Source organism: Coregonus lavaretus (assembly GCF_964263955.1).
Source record: "Coregonus lavaretus genome assembly, chromosome: 12".
Lineage (NCBI taxonomy): Eukaryota > Metazoa > Chordata > Actinopteri > Salmoniformes > Salmonidae > Coregonus > Coregonus lavaretus.
The window spans coordinates 35,121,303-35,148,484 of NC_139999.1; the positions used below are offsets into that span (position 1 = coordinate 35,121,303).

At 41.9% G+C, this 27,182-nt stretch overlaps 1 protein-coding gene across 3 annotated transcripts in view; it reads left to right on the plus strand.

Moving 5' to 3' along the window:
* The window catches only part of LOC311138602 (extended synaptotagmin-1-like), a 51,889-nt gene that overhangs the window by 13,842 nt on the left and 10,865 nt on the right, over positions 1–27,182 (plus strand). The window contains exons 3-32 of one of the 3 annotated variants that reach the window (XM_084173354.1): positions 360–494; positions 702–775; positions 921–993; positions 1,299–1,388; positions 2,345–2,400; positions 2,637–2,757; positions 3,094–3,270; positions 5,211–5,293; positions 5,554–5,602; positions 5,684–5,773; positions 6,097–6,198; positions 6,825–6,896; positions 7,063–7,149; positions 7,323–7,472; positions 7,709–7,828; positions 8,193–8,369; positions 9,749–9,834; positions 10,532–10,580; positions 10,733–10,822; positions 11,013–11,108; positions 11,292–11,363; positions 11,530–11,616; positions 13,462–13,608; positions 13,741–13,850; positions 13,978–14,173; positions 14,323–14,499; positions 26,243–26,325; positions 26,541–26,589; positions 26,724–26,813; positions 26,972–27,067. In XM_084173354.1, coding sequence (XP_084029480.1) covers positions 360–494; positions 702–775; positions 921–993; positions 1,299–1,388; positions 2,345–2,400; positions 2,637–2,757; positions 3,094–3,270; positions 5,211–5,293; positions 5,554–5,602; positions 5,684–5,773; positions 6,097–6,198; positions 6,825–6,896; positions 7,063–7,149; positions 7,323–7,472; positions 7,709–7,828; positions 8,193–8,369; positions 9,749–9,834; positions 10,532–10,580; positions 10,733–10,822; positions 11,013–11,108; positions 11,292–11,363; positions 11,530–11,616; positions 13,462–13,608; positions 13,741–13,850; positions 13,978–14,173; positions 14,323–14,499; positions 26,243–26,325; positions 26,541–26,589; positions 26,724–26,813; positions 26,972–27,067 — 3,084 coding nt within the window. The remainder of the gene's footprint in view (positions 1–359; positions 495–701; positions 776–920; positions 994–1,298; positions 1,389–2,344; positions 2,401–2,636; positions 2,758–3,093; positions 3,271–5,210; positions 5,294–5,553; positions 5,603–5,683; positions 5,774–6,096; positions 6,199–6,824; positions 6,897–7,062; positions 7,150–7,322; positions 7,473–7,708; positions 7,829–8,192; positions 8,370–9,748; positions 9,835–10,531; positions 10,581–10,732; positions 10,823–11,012; positions 11,109–11,291; positions 11,364–11,529; positions 11,617–13,461; positions 13,609–13,740; positions 13,851–13,977; positions 14,174–14,322; positions 14,500–26,242; positions 26,326–26,540; positions 26,590–26,723; positions 26,814–26,971; positions 27,068–27,182) is intronic. The other 2 variants (XM_084173356.1, XM_084173355.1) reach the window with 2 other exon arrangements.

The following is a 27,182-nucleotide window of genomic DNA, read 5'->3' on the forward strand; positions in this document are numbered from 1 at the left end:
TAACTATGCCTGTGCCATCATGGAAAAGACAGATGTGTGCGCAGCTGAAGTCTAATCTGTCACATGCATGTTGCCCTAGTTCTTATTCACACAGTGTGTACGACCACCATAAGATAATCATGCCTGAGTATTTGAAGCTGAGACATTTTAAAGTAGTAGGCCTACTGCCGTTAGAGAGTGGTGTGCTTGTGCTTACACGTTAACTCCAAAGTAGCAAGGGGTAGAACAAGTCTATCTGTCTTTCCCTCAGAGAGAATGTTGTAATAACCTGATTTAGTATTGCTGAAAAGCAATTGCCTGGTGTGCATTACACAAATTATAGCCATCATCCCTGCTCCTCTTCCTGTCCCCCACCTCAGATCCTGCAGCAGGTGTGGCCGTTTGTGGGTCAGTATCTGGAAAAGCTGCTAGTGGAGACCATCGCTCCGTCCATCCGTGCCTCCAGCACTCACCTCCAGACCCTCACCTTCACTAAGGTGGACTTTGGGGACAAGGTAACTTCTAAGATAACATCCCCCATACACACACACTGCTACAGGTCTCATCATACAAATACGTAATGACACAAGATTCTCTTTCACTCTCACTGAGATGGACATGGGACTTCAGTATTGGTCTATGGTCTTTCATAGTCTTACATAATTGTGTTCTCTTGGTGTGTGTATGTTCTTTGTTGACTATGCTGTGTGTGTGTGTTGTAGGCCATGAAGGTGGTGGGTGTAAAAGCACACACAGAGAATGAGCGGGGACAAGTCCTGCTGGACGTGTACATCAGGTGACCTTCAACCCTTCAATGTTTAACTTTCCTCCAGGCCTCAGAGGCACCATTCACTCTCTCTTCCAAAATCAGAAGTTCAAAGCCGTTATACAAGGAACCATTATTGCAATGTCCTACAGTATCCTTCTCTTTTACCTTGCAGCTATGTTGGAAATGTTGAGATCAATGTGGAGGTGAAGAGGTATTTCTGCAAAGCAGGAGTCAAGGGAATACAGGTATGTTTTATCTTCTCTCTCTAGTCTGTAATAAGGCTGCGGGATATTATGGAAAACAGGGAGAGAAAGAAGGTATTGACCTGACAAAGAGAAAGGGAGAGGCAGGAAGAGATATTGGTCACACTTTACAATAACGTTTAAACATAACTAAGAAATTACATATTTATTTTTAATGTATGTATGTATAAACAAATAATTAACGGTCTGTACTTATAAATCCTTATAAGGGTTTTTATAAATCCTTTATAAACCTTATGTCAGTTTTGCGATTTAATATTAATGTATTCCCGCCTCTCTCTTCCCAGCTGCATGGGATGATGCGGGTGATTCTGGAGCCTCTGATTGGAGATGTCCCAATCGTGGGCGCAGTCACCATGTTCTTTATCCGCAGGCCGGTGGGTAGCTGGGACCATCCCTCTCTTTCCTTAACACCATCGGTCTGTCCATCTTTCCCTTCATATCCTCTTTACTCCCAACACTCCACCATCTCACACTCCCTGTTACTTCCACACAAAAAAATTATGGTTCCAAATAGTACTAGCTAGGGCTTCTTTGGCTTGTAACCATAGGAGTCGCTAGAGCGCGATGAGCCAAGTAAAGCCCCCCCGGCCAAACCCTCCCCTAACCCGGACGACGCTCGGGCCAATTGTGTGCCACCCTATGGGACTCCCAATCATGGCCGGTTGTGATACAGCCCGAGATCGAACCCGGGTCTGTAGTGATGCCTCTAGCACTGCGATGCAGTGCCTTAGACCGCTGCGCCACTCGGGAGGCCCCTTTGTAGATCCTTTTGAAGAACCATACAGGGTTTATTATTCTGGTCAGCCATATTATATTGTTAAAATTCAATAGGTGTTATTATTGTGTTAATTGGCAAGTTGAATCACATGAGCTATCTCTAGAACAGCTGGGGGTCCCTGAGGAGAGAATTGAGAATCACTGACTGATTTAGTCAATCGTTCTCAATTGACACAAGACACTGTCACTGGCCATAGTCATATATAATGTGTATTGGCACAACACAACACATTAGATAAACTGGAATGACACTCTCACTCACAATTGCAAAAAAAGAGCTGTGAGCAAACCACACCCCAAAATATTCTAATGAGCCATCGCCCCTACATTTTAATTATCACTAAAAGAGCAAAGAACCCTTTTCTGAACTGTAAAGAACCATTGAAGAGCTCAAATGGTTATTTGAGTAATTATGGTTCCACATAGAACCATCACCCTTCCCAAAGAACCTTTGAGGAACATGTGTTATGTATCTCTCTTTCTCTTTGTATTAAATGTCTGAAACCCCAACATTCCTCATCTTTTCCCTCATCTCCTCACCCCTGTCCTATAGAAACTGGACATCAACTGGACTGGACTGACCAACTTACTGGACATCCCTGGTCTGAAGTGAGGCTGACTCTTTCTGTTGTTAGTGTTTTGTAATTGGAGTCACTAGGTCATGTGATGATAATTCACTTAATGTAACACAAAACTATACTTTACTATATGCACCACCTGATACAATCAGTTCTATGCTATGCTATGATATGGCTGTATTATGATATACTATGTCTGTGCACTTACATGTATGTACAGTATCTACTGTATATATAAAATCGAGTGCTCCCTCCTGTGTTTCTCAGCATTATGTCTGACACCATGATAATGGACGCCATCGCTTCCTTCCTGGTTCTGCCCAACCGTCTGACTGTTCCCCTGGTAGCAGACCTGCACATTGCCCAGCTACGCTCTCCTCTGCCCAGGGTGAGTCCACGCTCTCCACAAACACTCTCCACAAACACTCTCCACAAACACACTCCACAAACACACACATTTACTCAGACCACAGACTCTATGTGTCTTGTCTGAGCTTATAACTGCCAAACTCCTTGATAAATTAACACTGATATACAGACATTAAACACAATAGAGCTTATACCAGTATCAATCCCCTCACTGTCTTCCTCTCCCTCCCTCCCCATTAAATGATTAATTGTTCCCTCTCTCTCCGTATCTGTCCCCTCTCCCCCCTCTATTTCTCTCTCTCATTATCTCGCTCTACCCCTCTCCCCCTCTCTCTCTGTCTACCCCCCCTCTCAGGGTGTGGTGCGTATCCACCTCTTGGAGGCTGATGACCTGCCAGCTAAGGACAACTACATTAAGGGGGTGATAGCAGGGATGTCTGACCCTTACGCCCTGTGTAGGGTGGGTCCTCAGACCTTCACCTCCCACGTTGTGGACAACACTGTCTGTCCCAAGTGGGAAGAGATGTACGAGGTGAGGGGGCCAGGAGCCGGAGGATTGTGTAAAATCACTCATTTCTATTTCATTGAATGTCATTGCCACATATTAGTGTTGCATTTACTGTTGCAAAACAGCATGTCTTAATTTCCATATCTTTGTTTAGAGAGATAATGCATTACTTGGTAGGGAATGCAATGGTCCAGTAGCAGAGTGGGGATTCCCCTATGTATGTCTGTCTATCAAGGTTAATTTGTTTTTTTTACAGGAAAATCTATCTGCCAATGACACACGGTCATACTGAGTAATCATAGAGGAAACAGACACATTTTCTCCTCATTGATATCTCTGTGTTGTTGGTCCTCATGGTGTTGTGTACAGTGCATTCGGAAAGTATTCAGACCCCTTTACCGTTTCCACATTTTGTTACACTACAGCCTTATTCTAAAATGGATGAAATTACTTTTTTCCCTCCTCAATCTACACACAATACCCCATAATGGCAAAGCGAAAACAGGTTTTTAGACATTTACATAAGTATTCAGACCCTTTGCTATGAGACTCGAAATTGAGCTCAGGTGCATCCTGTTTCCATTGATCATCCTTGAGATGTTTCTACAACTTGATTAGAGTCCACCTGTGGTAAATTCAATTGATTGGACATGATTTGGAAAGGCACACACCTGTCTATGTAAGGTCCCACTGTTGACAGTGCATGTCAGAGCAAAAACCAGGCCATGAGGTCGAAGGAATTGTCCGTAGAGCTTCGAGACAGGATTGTGTCAAGGCACAGATCTGGGGAAGGGTACCAAAAACTGTCTGCAGCATTGAAGGTCCCCAAGAGCACAGTGGCCTCCATCATTCTTAGATGGAAGAAGTTTGGAACCACCAAGACTCTTCCTAGAGCTGGCCACCCGGCCAAACTGAGCAATCGAGGGAGAAGGGCCTTGGTCAGGGAGGTGACCAAGAACCCGATGGTCACTCTGACAGAGCTCTAGAGTTCCTCTGTAGAGATGGGAGCTCCTCTGTAGAGATGGGAGAACCTTCCGAAGGACAACCATCTCTGCAGTACACCACCAATCAGGCCTTTATGGTAAAGTGGCCAGACGGAAGCCACTCCTCAGTAAAAGGCACATGACAGCCCGCTTGGAGTTTGCCAACAGGCACCTAAAGGACTCTCAGACCATGAGAAACAAGATTCTCTGGTCGGATGAAACCAAGATTGAACTCTTTGGTCTGAATGCGAAGTGTCACGTCTGGAGGAAACCTGGCACCATCCCTACGGTGAAGCATGGTGGTGGCAGCATCATGCTGTGGGTATGTTTTTCAGCGGCAGGGACTGGGAGACTAGTCAGGATTGAGGGAAAGATGAAAGGAGCAGAGAGATCCTTGATGAAAACCTGCTCCAGAGCGCTCAGGACCTCAGACTGGGGCGAAGGTTCACCTTCCAACAGGACAATGACCCTAAGCACACAGCCAAGACAAGAGTGGCTTCGGGACAAGTCTCTGAATGTCCTTGAGGGGCCCAGCCAGAGCCCGGAATTGAACCCGATCTAACCTCTCTGGAGAGACCTGAAAATAGCTGTGCAGCGACGCTCCCCATTCAACCTGACAGAGCTTGAGAAGATCTGAAGAGAATGGGAGAAACTCCCCAAATACAGGTGTGCCAAGCTTATAGCGTCATACCCAAGAAGACTCAAGGATGTAATCGCTGCCAAAGGTGCTTCAACAAAGTACTGAGTAAAGGGTCTGAATACTTATTTACATTTGATATTTAAGTGTTTTATTTGTAATACATTTGCAAACATTTCTAAAAACCAGTTTTTGCTTTGTCATTATGGGGTGTTGTGTGTAGATTGAGGGAGAAAAACAATTGAATCAATTTTAGAATAAGGCTGTAACGTAACAAAATGTGGAAAAAGTCAAGGGTTCTGAATACTTTCCGAATGCACTGTATGTCCATGTGTGTGTGTCAGGTCATAGTCCATGAAGTACCAGGTCAGGAGCTGGAGGTGGAGGTGTATGACAAAGACCCAGACCAGGATGACTTTCTGGGGAGGTAGCTACATATCTCTGCCTGCCCATGGGTTTCTGTTGCCACACTGCCACTTCTTATTGTTTCCCTTCCCTTTCACCTCTCATAGCCCTGTAACTGAGTATAAAGAGTATGAAGTCTCCTAGTGTTTTACATTCAATACTATCTTCTCCTCCTTAAATACTGCTGGATATATTTTCCTTCTTTTTCTCCATTGTCTTGATTTCTCTCTTTTTGTTTATTTCTCTATCTGTCTCTCTCCCACTCTTTGCCGTTTCCTACAGAACCAAGATAGATTTGGGTATCGTGAAGAAGTCCAAAGTTGTTGATGAAGTGAGTTATTTTCAGTATTATTGAATGTCTAACATGGTTAGACACTACATTGTCATCACAATCTGTATTTTTGTTTCTCAGTGGTTCACCCTGAAAGAAACCAAGTCAGGACGGGTCCATTTCAGACTGGAGTGGTTGGTCTTGCTGCCCAATACAGAGCAACTGGAGCAGGTCTGCATCCGTGTCCTCCCTATCATAATATTCCTCCTAAAGTTAATGTTACAACAATATGATGCTTTTTCCGTCTTGTTTGATTGGACACTGGCTGTGAGCTGTAGTGAAGGAATGTGCAGAATGAAAAGTGCTTAGAGCTAATTGCCTCTCCCCTCCTCTCAACTCCTCCCCCTCTCCCCTCCTCTCAACTCCTCCCCCTCTCCCCTCCTCTCAACTCCTCCCCCTCTCCCCTCCTCTCAACTCCTCCCCCTCTCCCCTCCTCTCAACTCCTCCCCCTCTCCCCTCCTCTCAACTCCTCCCCCTCTCCCTTCCTCTGCCAGGTTCTTCAGAGGAACAAGAGCTTGACAGTGTCCAGTAAGACTTCTGATCCCCCCTCGGCAGCCATCTTGGCAGTGTATCTGGACAAGGCTGAAGCCCTTCCTGTGAGTCACACCTCCTCAACCTCTCCCCCCTCCTCCTCCTCCTCTCTCACCCCTTAAGCTGCATCCTGTCTGTGGCTGCTAGGTTCTTGTTACACAGAGTTGTTCCCTACCCTCTGCCCTTGTTCACTTCCCATCACCGATCTGAGATAATTTCAACATCAGCTTTAAAGGCTAGCTTTCCGACATGTTGTTTTCACCTATCCAGTCCTGTCTGATCTGCAAAAGGAAGTGAATGGGAGCCAAGGAGAGGGAACAACCTTCTGGAATGAAACACACCCATAGTGGTGCTGTGTTTAGACTTCCTGAAACTCTTGGCACTCAACTCTGTTTCCTCTTTCTACTGTTTTTCAGCGGTTGCTATGCAACATCAATGCCAGTGGTTACCAACCCTAGTCCTGAAGAGCTACACAGTGTGCAGGCTTTTGTTACAAACCCAGCACAAACACATCTGTTTCAACTAATCAACTCATCAAATCTAATTATCAATAACTTGATTAGTTGAATCAAATGTGTTAGTGCTGGGCCGAAACAAAAGCCCCCGTAGTGCTCTATTAATAAAGTGTTACAGTGTTAAAGTTGTTTGTGTGTTTTATATGTTGATGTGTGTTTGTATGTGTGTGTTTAAGATGAAGAAGGGCAACAAAGAACCCAGTCCCATGGTGCAGTTGTCTGTGCAGGACATCACCCGAGAGAGCAGGGTAAGACTACCAGTGTAGTGACTTACTTTACTTATTCCATCCGGCTCCTACAGTGGAACAAAGGACCAAACGGGGCTACCATAGTAATAGACTATCATAACCCTTTGCTTTGAAGTCAAACCCACTCCTATTTTACTTTCTCTCAATTCCTTTGTACTGTTTTTAGACCTGTTGGACGACAATCAACCCAGAGTGGGAGGATGCCTTCACCTTCTTCATCCCAGATCCACGCAAGCAGTCAATAGACATTCAGGTACCTTGATATTCTAACTCCATAACATGTTCTGCACCCATTTGTCATTATGTTCATTTTTTGAGTGCAACATTTATGTCTGTGTTTCCTCATAGCAATCTGTTAATGACCACACTCTTTCCTATGTGTGTATTCTTCATTGAACATTCTCACTATCCTCCCATCTCTTCCAGGTGAAAGACAATGACCGGATTCAGACTCTAGGTAGCCTGTCCATCCCTCTGTCCCGTCTGCTGTCCAGCCCCAACCTGTCTCTGGACCAGTGGTTCCAGCTAGACAAATCTGGCCCTGCCAGCCGCATCTACATCAACACTGTACTCAGGGTAAGGACTGGTTCCTCCTCTCAATCCCAACCTACAGTAAGGTGGATGCACATCTCTAAAGCTCAGTTTGGCCTATGTATAATGCATTCTTCTCTCTTTTTTTCTGTCTCTCTCTTTGTTTCTCTCTCTCTTTATCTCTCTCTCTCTCTCTCTCTCTTTGTTTCTCTCTCTCTTTATCTCTTTCTCTCTTTATCTCTCTCTCTCTCATTGTTTCTCGCTCTCCCTTTCTCTCTCAGGTGCTATGGTTGGATGAGGATAACATTCCCACTTCCTCTACAGAGGCAGCTAACCTAGCAGCTGGTCTCTCAAAGATACGCCCCCAACAGACCTCCCCTGACCCCAGCTTTGCCACAGAGGTAACATAGGCACAGACACATGCATACACACACGATAACATACGCTCTATACACACACGTACACATGGATTTTGTGTTGTAGATATGTGGTAGTGCAGTAGGGGCCTGAGGGCACACACTTAATGTGTTGTGAAATCTGTTATGAATGTATTGTAATGTTTTTTAAATGAATAACTGCCTTAATTTTGTTGGACCCCAGGAAGAGTAGCTGCTGCCTTGGCATAATAAATACAAATACAAATACAAATGTAATATACATGGACATACATGTTATTGTTTTCAAGGTAGATACGATTAAACCAAGTTAAAGTGTGATTGCAATGTTGAGGAGTCTATGGTGACGTTCAGTATTTTGTTGTTTTAGGGGGTGCTGAGAATCCACCTTCTAGAGGGCCAAAATCTGGTCCCCAAGGACAACATGATGGGGGGCATGGTAAAGGGCAAGAGTGACCCCTATGTCAAGATCAACATTGGGGGTGAGACCTTTGAAAGTCGGGTCATCAATAGGAACCTCAACCCCACCTGGAACGAGATGTACGAGGTACGATATCAACCTAATATTATCTTAATTTTCAAGTCAGAACATTTTAACAAAACAAATAAAGTAATTGGTCAAAACTGACATTCATACCACTGTAGGGTTATAATGAGTTCAAGGAGGCCTCTGCTCGTCAGAAAACAGTACAACCATAGAAAGAGTGCTTATCAACCAGTGATATTTTGGAAGCTATTTTAGATTTAGTTTTAGTGTTAGTCTTTATGACTAAAATACCTTTTAGTCTTAGTCACATTTTAGTATTTTCATCCTTAGTTTTTGTTATCAGTCGGCTAAAACTCGGGACAATTTTAGTCTAGTTTTAATCACAGTCATTTCAGTAACATATTAGTTAGTGCATTTTTCCCCCATGAAATAATGTATATTTACTTTTAACTTCCATCATGAGCACATTAAAATAGCCTTGTCCAACTAGAGCTACTATCCCCTCATATAGCTGGCACATTGCTATTGTGGTAGATTGTAACCAATGCCAGCCATGATTTACCATAGGCTACAAAGTCTTGGCTACAGGTTAAACAATTTAGGCATACAGCTCTTTTCTCCCCATCATAACCTTGGGATTGGAGTAAATAACAATGATTCCCCTAAAAAGGGGAGAATCTGAGCTTTCCAACAATGCCAGAAATGTTAGGCTACTGTACTCCTAATATTCAGCAAATAGCATTAATATTTCCAATCGGGAAAAACTACTGCACTCGCATTTGCGAAGCGTGAGAGCGACAACACAGATGAATAACAGCTCACATGGGAAAATAGAGCTTCTGATGTGATCAAAGCAAAAATAGCCTAGAGAGAGTAAACATTATTGTTTCTAGTTTAGGTTAGATACAATTGAAGTGACTGAAGTGAACTCCCGGGAGCTGTCTGGAAGAGCCGGTCAGATCAGCCCAATCACACCGCGCAACTGAAAGACGTTCATTCTTCCAATGAGAGGATTGCATAAAAAATTCTGCATAGGCATTCATGCTTATGATTGGAGAAATTAGATGAAAAGGAGCTTCATGTCAAATTGAATGTCCATTAGTCTCACGTGAAGTTCTTGCCTCGTCACATTTTCGTCAACTAAAATAAAAACTCATTTGTTACAGTTATAATTTTTTCCATGTCATCATATCGTTATCGTCATTAGTTTTCGACAGGGAAAATAGGTCGTTGGCTAATATGTTTCGTCATAGCTATTGTTGACGGAATTAACACTGTTAACAACTAGGACAGCAGTCTACAAATGAGGACTTACCAATTATTTTGAGGAAAATATTAAGTGACCTCAAAATGTCAGTGCTTCCCTGTGTGTTTCCAGTTTTAGTATGTAGAATATTGCCTTTACTGAAGCTGTTGTTGAGTGTTGTGTTGTCTCCCAGGTGGTTCTGACCACGCTGCCTGGCCAGGAGCTGCATGTAGAGATGTTTGATAAGGACATGGACATGAAAGATGACTTCATGGGCAGGTATGCAGGCTGTGACCCAAATGGCAATAATGGTGTAAAGTACTTAATTAAAAATACTTTAAAGGACTACTTAAGTAGTTTTTTGGGGTATCTGTACTTTACTTTACTATTTATATTTTTGACAACTTTTACTTTTACTTCACTACATTCCTCAAGAAAATATTGTACTTTTTCCCTGCTTAGCAGGACAGGAAAATGTCAAATTCATGCACTACTGCCTCTGGCCTGGCGGACTCACTAAACACAAATGCATCTTTTGTAAACAAGAAAATGGTGCCGTCTGCTTTGCTTAATATAAGGAATTTTAAATTATTTATACTTTTACTTTTAATACTTAAGTATATTTTAGCAATTACATTTACTTTTGATACTTAAGTATATTTAAAACCAAATACTTTTAGACTTTTACTCAAGTAGTATTTTACTGGCAGACTTTCACTTTTATTTGAGTAACTTTCTATTAAGGTATCTATACTTTTACTCAAGTATGACAATTGGGTACTTTTTCCACCACTGTCTCTATATAGTGCACTACTTTAGGGTCTCTGGGAGCTAGATAGATATCTATGTGTGGTGACTTTGGCACCCCCTTGGGCAGGGACATGTAACTACTCCCACTGATTAGGTTTTGCTCCATATTACGTTGTTTTGTACAGTTGTTTGCACTCTAACCTGATATTCATATGTACCTTTACAGGTTGAAGATTAGTTTGAAGGATATCATCACCTCTCAGTACACTGACCAGGTGAGATCTGCCTGCCTGCAACGGAGTTAACATGACTTCATACTTTCATTCACACAAACAGATCACTGCTTATGTTACCATCCTATGTAAAAGCTCATTAGTTTCCCTGTTTCAGTGTTAGGCTACACTGAGTTGTTGTCTCTCTGTTCTAGTGGTACACTCTGAATGATGTGAAGTCAGGTCGTGTTCACCTGGTACTGGAGTGGGTACCTACAGTATCAGAGCCAGGCATACTGGACCAGGTCAGTCCTTCTTCCTCTTTTTTTAATCAGGAGTTTATTAAAGATATAATATTGTGATCAGAGAATCTCTTTTGCAAATCAGACCTGATTACAAAACATAAGCAATATAATAGGCAGTATTAAACAGTAGAGTAATGCATCCTTGTACACAGTGCCATACAGACCCAGTGACCTGTGTACATGTCCCCAGGTGTTCCAGTTCCAGTCCAGGCAGTCCTACCACAACAAGGCCTTTCCCTCCATGGCTCTACTCTTTGTGTTTGTGGATAGGGCAGACGGTCTACCAGTGAGTCTTTGCACCTCTTTCTCAGTTTGGAGGGGGTCTTATTACTTTGTGTGCAGGGCTAATGTTAATGATGTTTGTTATGTTTAGAGGACTAATTATATTTTGCATATGAACCTGGGTGCTTATTTTGTGCACATGTAGTGTGTTTGTTTTGAATGTTTGTTTATTGTTGTGTGTTTCTAGCTGAAGAAGAGTGGGAAGGAGCCAAAAGTGGGAGCTGAACTTGTTGTGGGGGGAACCTCCCATAAAACTACAGTGAGACAGAAAACCCATTCAATGTGTCCTGTTAAAACTGGACATATGACACTGTAAAACCATTCAATTTGTCTTAAAAAAAGATTCAAAATGTCCACATTCTAATATGGTATTTTGATCTGTGTCAGTGAATTACTGCTCTTGCCTCCTTTCGATCTCTCTTAAGGTGTGTGATCGCACCATCTCACCCCAGTGGGACGAGGCCTTTTGCTTCCTGGTTCATGACCCCAGAGAAGAGATCCTCATAGTGAAGGTGTGTATGTAAAAATATTTTTTTAGATCAGAGCTTAAAGACTTGGGCTTTTATATAAGGGTACTATACTAGGGCGGCAGGTAGCTTAGTGGGTAAGAGCGTTGTGCCAGTAACCGAAAGGTCGCTGGTTCTAATCCCCGAGCCGACTAGGTGAAAAATCTGTCGATGTGCCCTTGAGCAAGGCACTTAACCCTAATTGCTCCTGTAAGTCGCTCTGGATAAGAGCGTCTGCTAAATGACAAAAATAAAATAAATAAATAAATACTCTATATAGGGTTTTTCTTTATTTTTACTATTTTCTACATTGTAGAGTAATAGTGAAGACATCAAAACTATGAAATAACACATATGGAATCATGTAGTAACCAAAAAAGTGTTAAACAAATATATTTTATATTTGAGATTCTTCAAATAGCCACCCTTTGCCTTGATGACAGTTTGCACACTCTTGGCATTCTTTCAACCAGCTTCACCTGGAATGCTTTTCAAACAGTCTTGAAGGAGTTCCCACATATGCTGAGCACTTGTTGGCTGCTTTTCCTTCACTCTGCCGTCCGACTCATCCCAAACCATCTCAATTGGGTTGAGGTCGGGGGATTGTGGTGACCAGGTCATCTGATGCACCACTCCTTCACTCTCCTTCTTGGTCAAATAGCCCTTACACAGCCTGGAGGTGTGTTGGTTTATTGTCCTGTTGAAAAACAAATGATAGTCCCACTAAGCCCAAACCAGATGGGATGGTGTATCGCTGCAGAATGCTGTGGTAGCCATGCTGGTTAAGTGTGCCTTGAATTCTAAATAAATCACAGACACTGTCACCAGCAAAGCACCCCCACACCATAACACCTCCTCCTCCATGCTTTACGGTGGGAGATCATCCGTTCACCCATACCGCGTCTCAGAAAGACACCGGTTGGAACCAAAAATCTCCAATTTGGACTCCAGACCAAAGGACACATTTCCAACGGTCTAATGTCCATTGCTCATGTTTCTTGGCCCAAGCAGGTCTCTTCTTCTTATTGGTGTCCTTTAGTAGTGGTTTCTGTGCAGCAATTCGACCATGAAGGCCCGATTCACACAGTCCCCTCTGAACAGTTGATGTTGAGATGTGTCTGTGACTTGAACTCTGTGAAGCATTTATTTGGGCTGCAATTTCTGAAGCTGGTATCTCTAATGAACTTATCCTCTGCAGCAGAGGTAACTCTGGGTCTTCCATTCCTGTGGCGGTCCTCATGAGAGCCAGTTTCATCATAGCGCTTGATGGTTTTTGCAACTGCACTTGAATAAACTTTAAAAGTTCTTGAAATGTTCCGTATTGACTGACCTTCGTGTCTTAAAGTAATGATGGACTGTTGTTTCTCTTTGCTTATTTGAGCTGTTCTTGCCATAATATGGACTTGGTCTTTTACCAAATAGGGCTATCTTCTGTATACCCCCCTACCTTGTCACAACACAACTGATTGGCTCAAATGCATTAAGCAGGAAATAAATTCCACAAATTAACTTTTTAAGAAGGCTTCCCTGTTAATTGAAATGCATTCCAGGTGACTACCTCATGAAGCTGGTTGAGAGAATGCCAAGAGTGTGCAAAGCAGTCATCAAAGGGTGGCTATTTGAAGAATCTCAAATATAAAATATATTTTGATTTGTTTAACACTTTTCTGGTTACTACATGATTCTATATGTGTTATTTCATAGTTTTGTTGTCTTCACTATTATTCTACAATGTAGAAAATAGTAAAAATAAAGAAAAACCCTTGAATGAGTAGGTTTGTCCAAACATTTGACTGGTTGTGCACATTACGAGGTCATCCATCCACCCATCTTCCATTTTCTCTTCTCTAGTTGTCTCACAGTTGGACCTTGCCTATTGGTTCTCTGGTGGTACCAATCAGAGAGCTGCTGTCAGAACCAGATCTGGTCCTGGATCAGTGGCTGAGTCTGGATGGAGCCTCACCTGACAGTCAGATTCTACTGAGGGCTGAACTCAAGGTGAGACACACTTGCACTTTACAAACACTCTATTACTCTGTAGGAGGCACTTTAGACGTGTATTGATTCAATGCATGATGTTTTATAATAAGGTTATATGGTGGTGTTATTAAATGTGTTGTTCTAATACAGGTGCTGTGTCCCAAGAAGTGTGAGATCGATGTGGAAAGGGCAGATCAACCCAGAGCTCGAGACGCCTCTACTGCTGAACAGAGACTGGAGAGAAACACAGTGCAGAAGAGGTAGAACAAATGAGGGTGCACTAATACACACATATACACACACAAACACACACACACACACACACACACACACACACACACACACACGATTAACCAATTTCTCTGTTATTCCACCATGTCTGCTCAGGTCTAGTTCAGTGGACACTCCCAGTGCTCCAGTCCCCAACCTTCCCTCTATCCCAGCACCAGAGCCAGAGGAGGCTAAGAGAGTAACAGCTACTGAGATGGTTTCTGGGAAAGTACCTGAGGAGCTCACTGAGGAACCCAGTCCTCCTGAAACACTCCCCACACACACCAACCCTGATCCCAGCTTTGGCTCTGAGGTGAGATGCAGTATGCCAGTGAAGGCCATTATAACAGTTGTTTTCTTTTGAGGTATACAGTACAATATCATATACAGTACTGTGTGAATTAGGTATTGCATGCTATACTGCTGTATTTGTGCAGTCTTGTTACCGGTGTTTGTTTTAAGGGGGTGCTGAGAATCCACCTACTGGAGGCCGAGAATCTTATAGCCAAGGACAACCTGATGGGGGGCCTGAAGAAGGGCAAGAGTGACCCTTACGTCAAGATCAACATCGGAGGGGTCAAGTTTAAAAGTCATGTGATCAAGGAGAACCTCAACCCTACCTGGAACGAGATGTATGAGGTATGGAGGGAGTTGTAGTTTTTAGGGAAAATGTGTTGTGTCTACAGTGGCTTGTGAAAGTATTCACCCCCCTTGGCATTTTTCCTATTTTGTTGCCTTACAACCGGGAATGAAAATGTTTTTTGGGGGGTTTGTATCATTTGATTTACACAACATGCCTACCACTTTGAAGATGCAAAATATGTTTTATTGTGAAACAAACAAGAAATAAGACAAAAAAACTGAAAACTTGAGCGTGCATAACTATTCACCCCCCCAAGGTCAATACTTTGTAGAGCCAACTTTTGCAGCAATTACAGCTGCAAGTCTCTTGGGGTATGTCTCTATAAGCTTGGCACATCTAGCCACTGGGATTTTTGCCCAGTCTTCAAGGCAAAACTGCTCCAGCTCCTTCAAGTTGGATGGGTTCCGCTGGTGTACAGCAATCTTTAAGACATACCACATATTCTCAATTGGATTGAGGTCTGGGCATTGACTTGGCCATTCCAAGACAATTAAATGTTTCACCTTAAACCACTCGAGTGTTGCTTTAGCAGTATGCTTAGGGTCATTGTCCTGCTGGAAGGTGAACCTCCGTCCCAGTCTCAAATCTCTGGAAGACTGAAACAGGTTTCCCTCAAGGATTTCGCCATCCATCATTCCTTCAATTTTGACCAGTTTCCCAGTCCCTGCGATGAAAAACATCCCCACAGCATGATGCTGCCACCACCATGCTTCACTGTGGGGATGGCGTTCTCGGGGTGATGAGAGGTGTTCGGTTTGCGCCAGACATAGCGTTTTCCTTGATGGCCAAAAAGCTCAGTTTTAGTCTCATCTGACCAGAGTACATTCTTCCATATTACATTTACATTTTAGTCATTTAGCAGACACTCTTATCCAGAGCGACTTACAGTTAGTGAATACATATTTTTTTATACTGGCCCCCCGTGGGAATCGAACCCACAACCCTGGCGTTGCAAACGCCATGCTCTATCAACTGAGCTACATCCCTGCCGGCCATTCCCTCCCCTACCCTGGACGACGCTGGGCCAATTGTGCGTCGCCCATGAGTCTCCCGGTCGCGGCCGGCTGCGACAGAGCCTGGATTCGAACCAGGATCTCTAGTGGCACAGTTAGCACTGCGATGCAGTGCCTTAGACCACTGCGCCACTCAGGAGCAATATGTTTGGGGAGTGTTCCACATGCCTTTTGGCGAACAGCAAACGTGTTTGTTTCTTTTTTTCTTTAAGCAATGGCTTTTTTCTGGCCACTCTTCCATAAAGCCCAGCTCTGTGGAGTGTACGGCTTAAAGTGGTCCTATGGACAGATACTCCAATCTCAGCTGTGGAGCTTTGCAGCTCCTTCAGGGTTATCTTTGGTCTCTTTGTTGCCTCTCTGATTAATGCCCTCCTTACCTGGTCCGTGAGTTTTGGTGGGCGGCCCTCTCTTGGCAGGTTTGTTGTGGTGCCATATTCTTTACATTTTTTAATAATGGATTTAATGGTGCTCCGTGGGATGTTCAAAGTTTCTGATATTTTTTTATAACCCAACCCTGATCTGTACTTCTCCACAATTTTGTCCCTGACCTGTTTGGAGAGCTCCTTGGTCTTCATGGTGCCGCTTGCTTGGTGGTGCCCCTTGCTTAGTGGTGTTGCAGACTCTGGGGGCTCTCAGAACAGGTGTACAGTTGAAGTCGGAAGTTTACATACACCTTAGCCAAATACATTTAAACTCAGTTTTTCACAATTCCTGACATTTAATCCTAGTAAAAATTCCCTGACTTAGGTCAGTTAGGATCACCACTTTATTTTAAGAATGTGAAATGTCAGAATAATAGTAGAGAGCATGATTTATTTAAGCTTTTATTTCTTTCATCACATTCCCAGTGGGTCAGAAGTTTACATACACTCAATTAGTATTTGGTAGCATTGCCTTTAAATTGTTTAACTTGGGTCAAACGTTTCGGGTAGCCTTCCACAAACTTCCCACAATAAGTTGGGTGAATTTTGGCCCATTCCTCCTGACAGAGCTAGTGTAACTGAGTCAGGTTTGTAGGCCTCCTTGCTCGCACACGCCTTTTCAGTTCTGCCCACAAATGTTCTATAGGCTTGAGGTCAGGGCTTTGTGATGGCCACTCCAATACCTTGACTTTGTTGTCCTTAAGCCATTTTGCCACAACTTTGGAAGTATGCTTTGGGTCATTGTCCATTTGAAAGACCCATTTGCGACCAAGCTTTAACTTCCTAACTGATGTCTTGAGATGTTGCTTCAATATATCCACATAATTTTCCTTCCTCATGATGCCATCTATTTTGTGAAGTGCACCAGGCCCTCCTGCAGCAAAGCTTCCCCAGAGCATGTTGCTGCCACCCCTGTGCTTCACGGTTGGGATGGTGTTCTTCGGCTAGCAAGCAACCGCCTTTTTCCTCCAAACATAACGATGGTCATTATGGCCAAACAGTTCTATTTTTGTTTCATCAGACCAGAGGACATTTCTCCAAAAAGTATGATCTTTGTCCCCATGTGCAGTTGCAAACCGTAGTCTGGCTTTTTTATGGCGGTTTTGGAGCAGTGGCTTCTTCCTTGCTGAGCGGCCTTTCAGGTTATGTCGATATAGGACTTGTTTTACTGTGGATATAGATACTTTTGTACCTGTTTCCTCCAGCATCTTCACAAGGTCCTTTGCTGTTGTTCTGGGATTGATTTGCACATTTCTCACCAAAGTACTTTCATCACTAGGAGACAGAACGCGTCTCCTTCCTGAGCGGTATGACGGCTGCGTGGTCCCATGGTGTTTATACTTGCGTACTATTGTTTGTACAGATGAACGTGGTACCTTCAGGCATTTGGAAATTGCTCCCAAGGATGAACCAGACTTGTGGAGGTCAACAATTATTTTTCTGAGGTGTTGGCTGATTTCTTTTGATTTTCCCATGATGTCAAGCAAAGAGGCACTGAGTTTGAAGGTAGGCCTTGAAATACATCCACAGTTAGCCTATCAGAAGCTTCTAAAGCCATGACATAATTTTCTGGAATTTTAAAGGCACAGTCAACTTAGTGTATGTAAACTTCTGACCCACTGGAAATGTGATACAGTGAATTATAAGTGAAATAATCTGTCTGTAAACAATTGTTGGAAAAATTACTTGTGTCATGCACAAAGTAGATGTCCTAACCGACTTGCCAAAACTATAGTTTGTTAACAAGAAATGTGTGGAGTGGTTGAAAAACGAGTTTTAATGACTCCAACCTAAGTGTATGTAAACTTCCAACTTCAACTGTATATATGCTGAGATCATGTGACACTTAGATTGCACACAGGTGGACTTTATTTAACTAATTATGTGACTTCTGAAGGTAATTGGTTGCACCAGATATTATTTAGGGGCTTCATAGCAATGGGGGTGAATACATATGCACGCACCACTTTTCCGTTATTTATTTTGAAGAATGTTTTGAAACAAGTAATTTTTTTTTCATTTCACTTCACCAATTTGGACTATTTTGTTTATGTCCATTACATGAAATCCAAATAAAAATCAATTTAAATTACAGGTTGTAATGCAACAAAATAGGAAAAACGCCAAGGGGGATGAATACTTTTGCAAGGCACTGTATATACGTTTTGAACCATAAACCCACATTAACTTGTATTTTGTCAGTACAGCTCCATGTACATAATATACAGTATTACGTAATACTTAGGGTAGTGTTACATCAGTCTAATCATAAACATATAGTAGGGTGTTCACCCATAAAAGGATGAATTAATTCAAGATTTACACAAATATGTCCATTCAATTCAGTAAGAAAAACAATAGTCCAAACCCCATTTCTCTACCATATATGGTTAAAATGTTACAGACAATTTACTCTGAGAATTTCAGAATGTTTAGAGTGAATGGAATGTCATCACAAGCATGATCAAAAAGTGGTCACTGCTCAATAGAACTCTGTGGTGCTGCTCCGCGGCAGAACGGCTTTAACTTCTAACGTCAACTGAGAAGCTAACTAGTGGCTGCAGGTTCGTGAGTGAAAACATGGTATTTTTCTAAATTAAATCCGCTGAATACAAAACTAAATTGGGACTAAATATATATTTATTTACAAAGCTAAGAGACTGAATTTCAATATCCACCCTCCGCGAAGACGATCTGTTTTCATTGTGTATTTCTGAGTCTCTCCCTTTAAATTGCCATAGAAATGGCCCCTTTCAATGTAGATTGATAGCCAATATAGGCAATGAAAGCCAAGGATCTGGAGGTGAAAAGGACGAAGGTATCAAGTTGATTTTGATTTGTCCAACCAGCGGAAACACCTCCAAATGGTACCTCACAACACCAAATATGAAAGAGATACAAACAAGAGCAGCACAGTCTAAACTAGCAACGGTCACAGCAAATTAACATTCTTATTTCATCAACACTGTCAAGTACAAGTATACTAAGGTTATAAAATTGTAGAGAACATTCTAATGATTAATTCTATGTAATTTACAGTGCATTCGGAAACTATTCAGAAACCCTTGACTTTTTCCACATTTTCTTACATTACAGCCTTATTCTAAAATGGATTAAACTGTTTCTTTTCTACACACAATTCCCCATAATGACAAAGCAAAAACTTAAATATCACATTTACATAAGTATTCAGACCCTTTACTCAGTACTTTGTTGAAGCACCTTTGGCAGCGGTTACAGCCTCGAGTCTTCTTGGGTATGACGCTACAAGCTTGGCACACCTGTATTTGGGGAGTTTCTCCCATTCTTCTCTGCAGATCCTCTCAAGATCTGTCAGGTTGTCTGTGGAGTGTCGCTGCACAGCTATTTTAAGGTCTCTCCAGAGATGTTCATTCAGGTTCAAGTCCGGGCTCTGGCTGGGCCACTCAAGGACATTCAGAGACTTGTCCCGAAGCCACTCCTGCATTGTCTTGTCTGTGTGCTTAGGGTCGTTGTACTGTTGGAAGGTGAACCTTCGCCCCAGTCTGAGGTCCTGATCGCTCTGGAGCAGGTTTTCATCAAGATATCTCTGTACATTGCTCCGTTAATCTTTCCCTCGATCTTGACTAGTCTCCCAGTCTCTGCCGCTGAAAAACATCCCCACAGCATGATGCTGCCACCACCATGCTTCACCGTAGGGATGGTGCCAGGTTTCCTCCAGACGTGACGCTTGGCATTCAGGCCAAAGAGTTCAATCTTGGTTTCATCCGACCAGAGAATCTTGTTTCTCATGGTCTGAGAGTCCTTTAGGTGCCTTTTAGCAAACTCCAAGCGGGCTGTCATGTGCCTTTTACTGAGGAGTGGCTTCCGTCTGGCCACTCTACCATAAAGGCCTGATTGGTGGAGTGCTGCAGAGATGGTTGTCCTTCTGGAAGTTTCTCCCATCTCCACAGAGGAACTCTGGAGCTCTGTCAGAGTGACCATCGGGTTCTTGGTCACTTCCCTGACCAAGGTCCTTCTCCCTCGATTGCTCAGTTTGGCCGGGCGGCCAGCTCTAGGAATAGTCTTGGTGGGGATGGCATCCTAGGTGGACTCCAATCAAGTTGTAGAAACATCTCAAGGATGATCAATGGAAACAGGATGCACCTGAGCTCAATATTGAGTCTCATAGCAAAGGGTCTGAATACTTACACTTCCAGTCAAAAGTTTGGACACTTCTTTATTTGTACTAATTTTTACATTGTAGAATAATAGTGAAGACATCAAAACTATGAAACAACACATATGGAAAAAAAGTGTTAAACAAATCAAAATATATTTTATTTTTGAGATTCTTCAAAAAGCCACCCTTTGCCTTGATGACAGCTTTTCACACTCTTGGCATTCTCTCAACCAGCTTCATGAAGTAGTCACCTGGAATGCATTTCAATTAACAGGTGTGCCTTCATAAAAGTTAATTTGTGGAATTTCTTTCCTTCTTAATGCGTTTGAGCCAATCAGTTGTGTTGTGACAAGGTAGGAGGGTATACAGAAGATAGCCCTAATTGGTAAAAGACCAAGTCCATATTATGGCAAGAACAGCTCAAATAAGCAAAGAGAAACAACAGACCATCATTACTTTAAGACATGAAGGTCATTCAATACGGAAAGTTTCTTCAAGTGCAGTCGCATAAACCATCAAGCGCTATGATGAAACTGGCTCTCATGAGGACCGCCACAGGAATGGAAGACCCAGAGTTACCTCTGCTGTAGAGGATAAGTTCATTAGAGATACCAGCCTCAGAAATTGCAGCCCAAATAAATTATTCACAGAGTTCAAGTAACAGACACATCTCAACATCAACTGTTCAGAGGAGACTGCGTGAATCAGGCCTTTCAGGCCAATTGCTGCAAAGAAACCACTACTAAAGGACATCAATAAGAAGAGACTTGCTTGGGCCAAGAAACACGAGCAATGGACATTAGACCGGTGGAAATCTGTCCTTTGGTCTGATGAGTCCAAATTTACGATTTTTGGTTCCAACCGCTGTGTCTTTGTGAGACGTAGAGTAGGTGAACGGATGATCTCCACATGTGTGGTTCCCACCATGAAGCATGAAGGAAGAGGTGTGATGGTGTGGGAGTGCTTTGCTGGTGACACTGTCTGTGATTTATTTAGAATTCAAGGCACACTTAACCAGCATGGCTACCACAGCATTCTGCAGCGATACACCATCCCATCTGGTTTGGGCTTAGTGGGACTATCATTTGTTTTTCAACATGACAATGACCCAACACACCTCCAGGCTGTGTAAAGGCTATTTTGCCAAGAAGGAGAGTGATGGAGTGCTGCATCAGATGACCTGGCCTCCACGATCCCCCGACCTCAACCCAATTGAGATGGTTTGGGATGAGTTGGACGGCAGAGTGAAGGAAAAGCAGCTCAGAATTTGTGGGAACTACTTTGCAACAATCTTATGAAAGTTATTGGAGCAATGCATTTTTGGCAATGGTGTTCTACACTGCCTTTTTTTGTGTCCCACATTTATTTATATTTAAAAAAAAATTGTGAACAATCCAATATTGTTAATCAACCAGGTTGTCACAGAAATACTTATAATATTATAGTAGCCTTACGTTTTTAATTTTTTATTATTTAATGCCAATGCTGTTTTCTATGCTTGTTTTCACTTAATACTTTGGGATACTGGTACTATGTCGGATTTTATGAGGCTTGCCAGATTGGAGAAAAAAGCTGTATTTGTCTGTTTTTTTCGTGGTATTGATGAAGGTATTTGATTGGGGAATGGGGATACATTTTCTTGATGGCAAATTAATTCATCAATAAATGTGGGGAAACAAAAGACCTGCAAAAAAAACATCTGTTTGGTTTAAATTCCCCTGGTGCAACTGCATGGTATTTGCAACTATAACGAGTCTGGACTTAGATAAATTAAGCCATATCAATGCAGTTAAACAGGTTCATGTAAAATAATGAGTTCTGTTGGCTTACACTTTAGCACTTCCAAGGCCGTTTCATTATGAATATTACGGTTGTGTCAATCATGTTATATACTTAGGCTATTGTAACAAGGCATATGCCAGCATTGTAGGCCTACTGCCTCTGCCCAGAGGCCTACTGGTCTTTCATTGCAATGGCCGTTAGAGCTCACTTTCTTCCGCTACATTGGTGGCAGTGTTGGGATCACGTCCGTCTCACGTCTAGTTATGTGATCTAGTGGTGGGAAGCATTCTGTTTTTCAACATTGTGTTGGGTTTAATTACATTGATATATTTAGTGAACAATGGATAAGCTACAATGGGCGTGGCAGATAGAAGTAGTCACTACAGGTGTGATAAAGCCTTACATCAAAGTTGCCTGAAGCTGAATGGAAAGTGCTATGCCCTGACCAGTTATTCAGAAGAAAATCATCTGTGACTTGTATCATTATTATAATGCTGTGAAACCCATAGCTCAATGGCTTTAGACTGAGCATTTCTCAATGGAAATCTCTGCTGACAATGAACATAGTTTAGGGTTAGGGTATTTAATTCATTTCAGACTCTCCTATGCCACTATTCCCAACATCTTATACCCCATAGGTTGTAAATAAACCCTTTTTAAGGTTATATAACTTGTATCATTATTATAGGGCTGTGAAACCCATAGCCGAATGGCTTCAGACTGAGCATTTCTCACCATTTATTTACGGAGAGCAATTTCCGTTTAATAGCAGGTAGTGTCCATTTATTTACAGTAGTGTGTTGATAAATTATTGCTTTCTTCAGCGGAAATACAGGATATGTATAAAAATGCTAACCATACCAAAAGCTAAATCAAACAGAGATTTACGACTATTTAACCATGTTAATCATTACTGAAACATGCAAACTACAAACATTTAACCAGTTAAAGATAATGAATACATGAATCTAGATACAAATATTTTATAAAAATAATTAATACAAAAGTCAAGAGTTGGCTATAACACGAGTACAATCAAAGTGAGTGTGGGTAAGTGTTTGTGTGTGTGTGTATTATGGTGTGTATTATAATTTCCCATCATAAAAATGTATCTCCATTCCCCAATCAAATACCTTCATCGATACCACAAAAACAAACAAAAAAATCTGTATTTTTTCTCCAAATTGGCAACCCTCATAAAATTCGACATAGCCTTGTATAAAATAAATTATGAAAGAAATGGTGTAATGTACACGAAAAAGTGGAGCCTTGTATTAAATACTTTTATGAAAAAAATGGTGTAATGTAGGCTGCACGAAATATGAAATGTGTTATGAGGAAAATCGTGAAGGCTTACTGTTGCCTACATGGAAAAAGGGCCTTTCTGACTACAAGTGCACCAGTATCCCAAAGTATTAAGCGAAAACAAGCATAGAAAACAGCATTGGCATTAATAAATAAAATAAAAAGTAAGGCTACTATTATATTATAATTATTTCGGTGACAATCTGGTTGATTAATAATATTGGGTTGTTAACATGTTTTTCTTTTTATATAAATAAATGTGGGACACAAAAAAAAGGCAGTGTAGAAAACCATTGCCCATCATGCATTGCTCTAATAACTTTCAAAAGATTGTTCCGAAGTTTGCCCCCCAAAAATGTATTTTCCTATGAATTAAGTCGCACAAAAATGTATATCTTTTCACACTAAAGTAAGCCACACAAAAACGCACGAAATCTGCTGAAATACTTTTTGTATATATTTGCACGAATTGAGTGTGAGATTGTGTTGCTACAAGAACACAAAGCTGTAGGCTACATTTCAAGCTGTCTTTGAAAAGCCAGTCAGGTAAAAAGCTTATGTCTTAATTAAATGGGCAGTGTTGTATTTTGAGACAGGCTTGAATATGCAAATAAGCCAATAGGCAGAGGGGTAGCCTACATTGTCTAATTCTCTGTATAGTAAAAAATTATTCATAGTATTTTGTAAAGTGGTTTCTTGCATCATACAATACAATGCAATTTACAGTCACCTATTTGGCCCATGGTGTTACAGACCTAGTAAAAAATCATTAATTAATGTCAAGCCCTGCATAATTGTCTCATGCATAAAAGTCTCATGCAATGTAGGCCTGCATTGAACACAACATATAGGCTACTGTAGGCTATATCATAGAAATCAAAAGCTATTTCCATGTGAACATTTTATGTGATTTGCTCCATTGGCTTTGTTGGTAGGCCTACATTATGCTCAAAGTACCACTCTATCCATTCCACAACTACACTACATGATCAAAAGTATGTGGACACCTGCTCATCGAACATCTCATTCCAAAATCATGGGCATTAATATGGAGTTGGTCCACCCTTTGCTGCTATAACAGCCTCCACTCTTCTGGGAAGGCTTTCCACTAGATGTTGGAACATTGCTGCTGGGACTTGCTTCCATTCAGCCACAAGAGCATTAGTGAGTTCGGGCACTAATGTTGGGCGACTGCCAGATGGTGAAGCGTGACTCATCACTCCAGAGAACACGTTTCCACAGCTCCAAAGTCCAATGGTGGCTAGCTTTACACTACTCCAGCCGACGCTTGGCATTGCGCATGGGGATCCTAGGCTTGTGTGTGGCTGCTCAGCCATGGAAACCCATTTTATGAAGCTCCCGACTAACAGTTCTTGAACAGTTAATGTGCTGACGTTGCTTCCAGAGCCATTTTGGAACTCGGTAGTGAGTGTTGCAACTGAGGACAGACGATATTTACGCGCTTCAGCAATCGGCGGTCCCGTTCTGAGAGCTTGTCTGGCTTACCACTTTGCGGCTGAGCCGTTGTTGCTCCTAGTCATTTCCACTTCACAATAACAGCACTTACTGTTGACCGGGGCAGTTCTAGCAGGGCAGAAATTTGACGAACTGACTTGTTGGAAAGGTGGCATCCTATGACGGTGCCACGTTGAAAGTCACTGAGCTCTTCAGTAAGGCCATTCTACTGTGAATGTTTGTCTATGGAGATTGCATGGCGGTGTACTCGATTTTATACACCTGTCAACAACGGGTGTGGCTGAAATAGCCGAATCCACTAATTTGAAGGGGTGTCCATATACTTTCGTATATATAGTGTACCTTTCGACGTCATGGCCAGCAGTTTGCAATATGACATTTCTGCTGGACAATCACAAAGTAGCCTAATACAATGATAGTAATGATCACTTAGGTGCCTGGAGTGTCACAAACGATATGAACAGGATCAGATGTCTCTTGATCTATTGTCTTTATACTATACAAACTCACTGTATGACTTATGTTCTTCATTCACTTATTAGGGCCCCACTCAATCATCTGGTCACAATTGGTTACTTCCAGGATTAGATCAATCAACACTTTTCTTGTACTTCTGGTTCTAATAATTTATGACCATGTTAATGAAGCAAAAATAATTTGATTGGATATTGATTCAAATATGATTCTGGCAGTGCTAGAAAACTGTTTTGCCTTACCCTGTAATCTCCTGATTGAATAGGACCCCTGTTATTTTAATTAGGCCAAATGCTTACTACTGCTGTTGTGAAGGAATTCAAAGTTTCAACTGAAGGTGTACTTTTTCCAACTACCTAAGTAATTTGTGGTCATTTGTCGCAGTTATCATCAGAGTATGGTCATACAAATAAGATGTTAATTTCTGTTTTTTCTCCGAAAGATTTCTGTTTAGCCTAAATACTAAAATAAAATGCAGGTACTTACCAACACCCTCCTTCACACAACTGACTCCAAATCTGAGTAACTGTCTGTTAAATGGAATCTTTGATGTCATCCGCATTGTGATATCATCATTTATGACCATGGCATTACCACTCTTAAGGGTCCTGAGCCCTGTGCACAGTTGCATAAAACACCTTGAATGAACATTTTGCTCAAAATCATTGGTTGTCACGTTTAAATATTTCCTGTGAAAGTAAATTATTATATATAAAAATTTAAAAAATCCAATTACCTTGGCTGTTCTCTAAACAGCAAAGATATTTGCTTCAAGTAACTCCTAAGCAACCTGTTTAGCGACTATAGAATTGACCCCAGCTCTGGCCAAGTGTAACCAACATTGTATTCTGACTTTAGTCAACCTTGTTTTAAATTTTAACTCTCTGCAGCACTGTCTCTTTTTATCTAATTGTGGGCTTTTTCTGTGGAAACTGTTCTCTGTAACTACATTTCATGAAATCTATTGCTTTCTGATGAGTGGAAAGAGTGGAAATGTGTACTTTGTACACTTTACTGTAAAAATATGAGTATAAAGTATTTTACATTTTGTCTATCACTGACTGTCGTGCTCTATATGTGTAATTCCTCCCTATGGTATTAACATCATTGTGATGTTTGTCCCCAGACTGTGATGTCGCCACAGCCGGGTCAGGAGGTCCAGGTAGAGCTGTATGATAAAGACATGGACAAGGATGACTTCCTGGGCAGGTGAGAAAAACTGCTTTTGTGTCCCAAATGGCACTCAATTCTCTATATAGTACACTATTTTAACCAGAGGCCATAGGGCGCTGGGCTGGTACTCAGCCGATGTCCTGTACTGGTTTGTTAGCCTGTTGTTGTCTTGGTTTAAAGCATCCTTTGTAGTTCCCTGTAAGTGTTTAGTTTAATTTCTGACTACAATGATGCTACATTTTTGTGTACAGGTGTAACATCAGTGTGAGAGACATCATACACTCCCAGTATACAGACCAGGTAAGGTTTACATGTCTCCCTCTTCTCTTGTACTAAATAATGTCTGTACTCTCACATTGGAACACTCATCTTCATAATGTATTACTATTAGTTTCAGAACACTCTATCTGATGTGTGATTTGTGTCTGTTCCAGTGGTACACTCTGAATGATGTGAAGTCAGGTCGTGTTCACCTGGTACTGGAGTGGGTACCTACAGTATCAGAACCAGACAGACTGGATCAGGTCAGTTCTATTTCTCTCCTCTCTGTCTCTACAAATGTTGTGTTTTTCCCCCTTCTACTTTTGCCCTATCTCTCATTCTATTACTAGTTTTTAACCTTTTAACCATCTGTTTTGATGTTATTCCAATGTGATTTAACTCTGACCTCCCCATGTTCCAGGTGCTGCAGCTGCAGTCTCTCCAGTCCTACCAGAACAAGGCTGTTCCCTCTGCTGCTCTCCTCTTCGTCTACATGGACAGAGCCCACTCACTGCCTGTGAGTCACCTCAGACACTGAGCCACTTTGAACTTATGAACCCTGGCATTGGGTTGTTGTCATTGGGTCTGTTGTCTTTTGCAGCTGTAATATGGGTTAAGCACAGATGTTGCTT